Source organism: Chironomus tepperi, unplaced genomic scaffold (assembly GCF_022539635.2).
Source record: "Chironomus tepperi strain 1889 unplaced genomic scaffold, CSIRO-AGI_Ctep_v1 contig_373, whole genome shotgun sequence".
In the NCBI taxonomy this organism is placed as follows: Eukaryota; Metazoa; Arthropoda; class Insecta; order Diptera; family Chironomidae; genus Chironomus; species Chironomus tepperi.
The window spans coordinates 194,162-201,322 of record NW_027226495.1 but is presented as its reverse complement, the minus strand read 5'-3'; the positions used below and the strand labels follow the sequence as shown (position 1 = coordinate 201,322).

General features: G+C 34.5%; 2 protein-coding genes across 2 annotated transcripts; both read right to left on the bottom strand.

The window, feature by feature from the left end:
* Positions 1–1,114: 1,114 nt before the first annotated feature.
* On the bottom strand, positions 1,115–2,760 carry LOC139095690 (putative odorant receptor 85d). The gene is made up of 2 exons (XM_070647131.1): positions 1,822–2,760; positions 1,115–1,174 (listed from the first exon to the last, which is right to left on the bottom strand). The coding sequence occupies exons 1-2, from the start codon at positions 2,758–2,760 to the stop codon at positions 1,115–1,117; spliced, it is 999 nt and encodes a 332-aa protein (XP_070503232.1).
* A 3,153-nt stretch (positions 2,761–5,913) lies between these two features.
* On the bottom strand, positions 5,914–7,029 carry LOC139095689 (chymotrypsin-1-like). The gene is made up of 5 exons (XM_070647130.1): positions 6,945–7,029; positions 6,722–6,880; positions 6,533–6,674; positions 6,111–6,474; positions 5,914–6,049 (listed from the first exon to the last, which is right to left on the bottom strand). The coding sequence occupies exons 1-5, from the start codon at positions 6,997–6,999 to the stop codon at positions 5,990–5,992; spliced, it is 780 nt and encodes a 259-aa protein (XP_070503231.1). The 5' UTR covers positions 7,000–7,029; the 3' UTR covers positions 5,914–5,989.
* Positions 7,030–7,161: the final 132 nt, after the last annotated feature.

The window sequence follows — 7,161 nt, the reverse complement described above, 5'->3', positions numbered from 1 at the left end:
AATATTTGACACATTTGAGATTTTTTGGTGCCGATGCTTCCTTATTTGCTTTAAAATAATTCACACTTTGTTACACAATTTAATCGCATGTCAAAATACATAAATGTGATAATTATTGGAAAATCTATTGACATTAACAGCGACAAATGTTTTTATTTAAAATTTAAATGAAGCTCAATTTACATTTTTTTTATAACAAATTAACTTATTCGTTGCATATTGGCTCATTAATTTTGAAAATTTATTTACATTTGTGGAAATTAAAAGAGCATAAAATAATCATTAATTATACATGTTTTTTTGGATATATTTTAATATGAATGTAAACCGTCCGAAAGACACAGAGTATAGAAAATTGATGAAATGATGTCCACAGGGCGGCGACACTCTGGTGTGGCTCGATACCCTAGATTCCACTTTAGGGGCTCATCTAGAGTCTTGTGTCTCTAGAGTTCATTGTACTCAATTAATTTGCTTAGCGAGTAGGCGTTTTGGCCAGGAAAAGAAATCGGTTAAATCGCTTTATTAATGCCCTACGTCACCTTCACAGTGGATCAATAGGAACTAATAATCATGAATTTGGTTAACTGTCCACAGAAGTGACCATAGCAGATACTTGGAAAATTCTTAGCAAATTGAAGAGTTTGTATCCAAATCGCTGGATTTGTGCAAAGTCAAGATCTATCTCTCCCTCCTTGGATACGCTCCTAGTTGAATTTGAAGATCTAATGTAATTCATGCCCTCCTTGGCCGGGTAGGAGGATTTCTGAGAAAACTCAAAGCTATAGTTTCACCGACTTGCTAACCAGAGTTGGCAGAATTTGGTGATTTTGGACTCTATTAGTCCAAAAAGATAGCATCATTGCAGTCCAGACTCCAATTAAAGTCGCCTCCACTTTCGAGTCCTTCCACTCTGCTGTAGAAATTATCTTCAATCACACCGTGTGCCTTTCGGTCTTTTTTACACAAAACTAAACTTTAACAATTAAAGCACATCAAGGTAAATGATAAATAAATGATGAATATATAAATTAAAAGTCGCTGAACTCCTCTTATTTTCATATTGTTGATACATTAAAGATTGTTGGTTAATGTCAAATAACAACTTTGTTGCTTACGACTTTGAATAAACTTGACGACAAAGTGTGAAGTATGAGTAAGTTCTCATCAAAACCTGCAATTAATAATTTGTGAAATATTATTTAAGTGGTTATGCCAAAGAGACCAGGGGTATGTTAATGAGTATGATCACAAAAAGTAGCATGCTCAATAATAGGGCTCGTCCAAATCTGCAGGTCAACAGGAAAAAAATGAAAGCCTGGAGTCTTGAACGAATTATAAGAAACTGCAAAATACTGAAATAGATGCAAGTTTGCGGCTATTAAACGAAGCATACTCAATTGATTGAGTACGTTCATGAGCATGCTGATTTAGGCGAGTTTGCTCAATGTCTGTAAGGGTACAATTCTGTAAGAAATCTAGAAAAGTGAGTCTAAACACGATGAAACAAACTTTAGTTTTTGTCATAAAAAGTGACCGAAAACAGCATTTACGGTGCCGTAAGCGCACCTTAGTCAGCACAACGACATAGTGATTCCTTAACGATTGCTGCTTATACTGGTTAGGGATTGCATCAAGATTTCAATCCAGAACTCGAACTCGACATTAATTTTGTATGAAAAAGTCGACTCGAGTCGACTCGGCTCCACACAAAATTCAAGTCGGCTTCGAGCTCTATTTCAAATCCGGGAAGTCTCAAGTAAATTTTAACACAATCGCTAAAACCACTTGCCACCTGTAATCAATAATCTTAAAACTCACCGACTTAAATTGATGCATTGAAACTCTTGAAAACCCCAAATTAGTCACAACCACAGATCTTTGAGTACTTTGCGTAATCAATATTAGTGCCTTCTTAATTTTAAGATTTTCAATATTTTCCCATTTACATTCACGAAATCCTTCATAAACTTTATCACCAGCATCAATCAGCATTTGACCAAAATGACATTGAACATAAAATTGATACAATATAGAAAAGCAAAAGCTGGTATTAAAGTAATAATCAGCTATTTCATTTGATGTAACGGAATTAAAGGCAAGAAAGCAGCTAATGAACGATGAAAATAGGAAATTAATCAGCAATTGAGTGCTGAAGATCTCTTCCAGTAACTTAATCATTTCCAGATTTTTCAGGTGATGGTCAATCAGGTTCCGCAGATATTTTTCTTGTGCCAATTGGATTGAACCAAATTTTAGAATTTTAGTAGTCAAAATGTCAAATTCAATGGATATGAGGATAATCAATCCAACAAAAAGCAAGTCAAATCCAATCATAAATCCAGTTCCGAATAGTGACACTGAACAGATCCACACATACAGCATTGCATGTCCAAATATTCCAAGATTACTGATGAAATTAGGAAATTGCCATTCATATGGGTAGATCCAATCGTGTTGTATGATAGAGGAAGCTATACAGCGGATGAAAACCAGAACCATTGGAACATACCAAAATGCAACATAAAGCCACGAAAATGTCATGTAAAATTTCTTCTGCTTTTTATATCCATTGACATCATATTCTTGATTCAGACTATTGAGAAGCCTTTTGACGACGGATTTGCGGACCAAGATGATGAGACCCATCGACAGGACCTTTATTTCCGTCAGCACAAGCACCATTCCCATTGTTGCACGTTTCATATCGTCAATATGAATGAATGTGTATTCACCAAATAAGTATACATGACTTAACATACTTATTATAGCTCCGATAACAAGCAGTGCTTGTAGTGTGCTTTTAAGCAGCCCTGATGCACTTTTATCATCAAATGAAAATTCCTTGATGAAGATTTTCATTAAAAATAGTGAAATTTTTAGGAATTGATGCAATTCGAAATCCTTTTTATTTTTTGGAGACTCCTGTTGAGGTTTAGGATTTTTTAAAGCTTTTTTATTCCTTTTCATTATTGAGTTTAATTTTTACGTCCACTTGGAATGGAAAGAAAAAGTAGAATGAAGGATAAGATTCAAGAAATTAAAAATTTTACCGAATAAAAAGTTTGTCCATGAAATTATAAGAGTTGAAAAGTTTTAATGGTGATATTGGAATTGACTTAAAATAGAACAATTATTCCTTGGCTAATATCAAGTATGAAGAATGAAAATATTTCTTTGGAATTCCAAATTTTATTCTATAATTAATCATTTGGGTTAGCATGATATTGTGTACTAATAACACTAAAATATGCTAATATATACTGTAAGACAGGATTTTCCTATTCTGTAGATTTCCGATTCAAAAAGCGTCATCAGATTTTAAACTTGAACAGAGTTAGCAGAACTCACAGTGATGAGTCGAAGTGACTCGGTGGCGGAATGACTTAGTACGTTGTTATTTAATTATTGCAACACCAACTCTGCGTTCACTGGTTCTAAACTCGGCAGTGGAGCCCGGATAGGCTAAATAACCCAAAAAGGCACCCCTCCTGGAGTCCAGACTATAGTGGTCTCCAGTGTTTCCATAACTGCAATGAAGACGAAGTCATACTCTGGAATCTAGTTAATACAATATTCTAGAATCCAATTCTAAGAATTCTTTGGTATTCCTTTTTAGGATCTCAAATATCCACAAAGTTAATACTGTCAAACCTTAAAACTGGAGCATCCTGTGGGCGTCTACATGAAACTTAAAAGCACAAGAACTTTTTCAAAATGTCTCAATAATGCAATTAAAAAACATTCAAAATCAATAAAAATCTGATAAATCTAGTTTGAGTGTGAGCACAACGAGACATTCAATGTAAAAATTATTATTCTCGAAATAAACTCTGAGATTTTTTTATAAATCGCTTAATGGATTTTTCATATTTGCTTACGGATGCGGATCAACAATGTATGAAAAGATAAGCTTCGCAAGCTTCAAGTGCCGCTCATAAATCAAGCAAAAATAACATAAATAAACTTATGTGTACACTAGAATCCAGCAAATATAATATTCTTAACTTAAATTCTAAGAACCATGAATTGCTTTTTAGGATTAAAATAGTAATTAACTTAATTTACTCGAATTTTATAAAGTAATTGTCTCGCCTTGAAACTTTAAAGCACAAAAACTTTTTCAAAATGTCTCAATAAAGCAATTAAAAAACATTCAAAGTCAATAAAAATTCATGATAAATTTTATTGGATATACAGCACAACGCCAGACATTCATGTCAAAAATTATTATTCTCAAAATAAACCCAAAATTTTTATAAATCGCTTAATATTTTTCATATTTGCTTACATGCGGATACAACAATGAATGAAAAAGATAAGCTTCGCAAGCTTCAAGTGCCGCTCATAAATCAAACCAAAAAATAACATAAATAAACTTATGGTTTCCGATTCGGATGATTTTCCAACATATTCACATAAATATTTTACATTCTTTTACACACATCATTAAGTTTATCGTGCATCCTTTTTTCTCTTACTCACTTATTTACTTAGACTGTAAAGTTTTATGTTTCAACATTTTATCTTATGGATGCGCAAGGATGGATTTTTGTTGTTTTTTGGGGAAGGAATGTTACTTTTTTCGCTGGTCGTACAGATTAATTGTGATCCATGACCTTCATATGACGTCTTTTAAAGCTGGCTCTATCGCTGGACAATTCCTTCTGTAAATTGCTGAAGGAGGAACAAATTATGCTCTGAAATTGAAAAAGTGGAACTTTCATGGAGCAAGATGCATGCACGGAAAGGTTTGAGGATGAGTTCGTGGGTTAACAAACTTATTTACTTACTTTCTTGGCTTGGGATCACGAGGACCCATTGTGACGTGTAGGGAATGTCTAAAGACAGCTATATCCTTTGAAACCTTCTGCCGATTCGGGATATTAAGGACTCTAGCGTTTTTTTCAAAACATCCACTCCAGGAATTCTTCGGTCTTCCTCGCGATCTATTGCTATCCACGAAGTCTGCAGTTATCAACAAAAATTCCTCGTTTTTAACCCGCTTCCTCGCACTTTTTCAGAAAATTGTTTTCAATTTGCTAAGATTTATTCTAATTAATGCATTTCAAACGAAGGATATTTTCTGATGCAGTGCACGACAGTTCCTTTCGGACAATACATAAAATGTAGGAGAACTCTAAATTACTTAACGCTTAAGAAAGGAACGGAGGTATATGCTGTTGTTCTTTACAACCAAGAAGCACAAATCTTGGTTCAATATTTTGTCACAAAACCTTAAGATGGTTAGAAGTGTCTAAAACATTATTTCATGCTGTTTATGCTGCGTTCTGTCATTTTCGAGCGTTTTCTTAGCATCACACACCTCACTCAAACAATAAACAACAGAAATCATTAAAGCTATACTGCATTGTTTTGATATTCGTCAATTTCTTATCACCACGTGAACAATATCTTTGAATTAAGCTGCGAAGGGGAGTCGTTCACTTATTATGTAACGTTGATTCAATTTTTTGACCTTTTTCCCCTTCCCGTAACAGAATCATTGTTTGAGACGGAAGATAATCTCAAATGCCCCCTTACCTCTCCTTTTAAACGGCTATGCTTTCCTGGTAAGGTTTTCGGGACTCAAGACGGAACTTTTCCGAGCTTTCTCAGTCTCAGTCCCGACATCAAGAAGGCATAATAAGAGCGTCACCTAACAAATAAACAGCCCCTTAAAAGCAAGCCCCAAAAAAGTAATTAAATGATTATAAGAAGAAAAGAAAAAAACAAAATCATTTTGACTTCCCACATATGGCATTATTTTAATCAGTTAAGTATCGGCGTGATTTTGATAAAGTACTTAGAAAAGGTGGGTTTGTGTATAAGAACTCATGGGGGTACCATAGCAATTGGGAGAGTCTTCTGGAAATGAATTTTTGTGGTTTTGAGCATTTAAAATAATCAAAATTTTGGAAAAATTTAATTTTATTTAGAAATGACTTTTTTTGAGAATTTTTGCGTCTATTAACAGCTTTTGAGTTGCTTATTCACCGATAATCGAAATAATCCATGGTCTCAATGCTGAAACTCTCACGTACACATCCTAAAATTGAACAAAAATTACTCAGCAATTCAAAAATCAATTAAAAAACTTCAAAACTTACTGGGAATCCAAGAGCACATGGGACATTCCATGATGCAACACCAATCAACTGTGCATTCCAAACAAGTGATCCACCAGCACCAGTTTGACAGAATCCTTGACCAACTCCATTGTCTGTACAAATATTATTGTCTGTGATTCTTTCAGCATTCCAGTATGAATGTCTTGAACGGCACTCAGCATTTGACAATGTTGTTGTGTCCAATGTTCTCAAATTATTTGATGTTGGTCCCAATTCAGATGATGTTGAGCCCCATCCGCTTGATTTTGATGCAGCACCAGCACCGACAAATGTGTTACTGAGGAAAATTGATTGGACTGTTGTACTGAAAAGGATGACGACTGATGTTTGGACAAGACCGAGGCTGTATGGGAAAATATTAAATTAAGCACATGACAGGAAGTAATTAGACTATGACATACTCAAATCCCATTGTGTCTGCATTATAACTTGGATGTGTAACGACTCTGAAACCTTGACGGTTGATTCCACCACTTCCATCAAGTGTAACTCTTCCCAAAATTAAATGAATTCCGGATGGTGTTCTGCCGAAAACGCAGTGTGCTGTAAAGATAGGTCAACTGTCATTTATGAGCCTATAAGCACTTAAAATTCATTGATCTTACCTCCAGTCAAGACATACCAAGCACTAACAACTGAACCTGTACAGAAATGGAAGCCAGCTAATGTTCTCAATGACACAGCCCATGGAACTTGACCAGCAACATTGTCATATCCACCAACAATTCTTCTGTCTCTTTCTACAACAGCTGGATAGAAAAAAATAGTTTTTAATTGATTTTTTCAAACTTTATTTTTCCTTGAGAAGCTTACGTGAAGCCAAAGCAACAACCAAAACGGCTGCAAGAATCAATAATTGACGAAACATTTTTGTGGCACGAGCTGAAATTTACTGTTGGAAAAAATGAAAATGTAGCTAATTTTATACTGATTGGGGTTATCAATTGAGTTCTGGACTTATCAGACATAAGGATTGTTGTTATCAATTTTAAAAAAATTTATCTCGGAGAGACTAGTAAGCTTAAATTGA

Bases quoted from the DNA above. Each gene is read 5' to 3' on its own strand.
- LOC139095690 (XM_070647131.1), bottom strand. From the start codon at position 2,760: ATGTTAAGTCATGTATACTTATTTGGTGAATACACATTCATTCATATT. The intron at 1,175-1,821 runs GTGAGTTTTAAG...TATTAATTGCAG, and splicing joins CAATGCATCAATTTAAGTCG to GTTTTGATGAGAACTTACTC.
- LOC139095689 (XM_070647130.1), bottom strand. From the start codon at position 6,999: ATGTTTCGTCAATTATTGATTCTTGCAGCCGTTTTGGTTGTTGCTTTG. The intron at 6,881-6,944 runs GTAAGCTTCTCA...TTTTCTATCCAG, and splicing joins GGTTGTTGCTTTGGCTTCAC to CTGTTGTAGAAAGAGACAGA. The intron at 6,475-6,532 runs GTATGTCATAGT...TTTCCCATACAG, and splicing joins GCAGACACAATGGGATTTGA to CCTCGGTCTTGTCCAAACAT.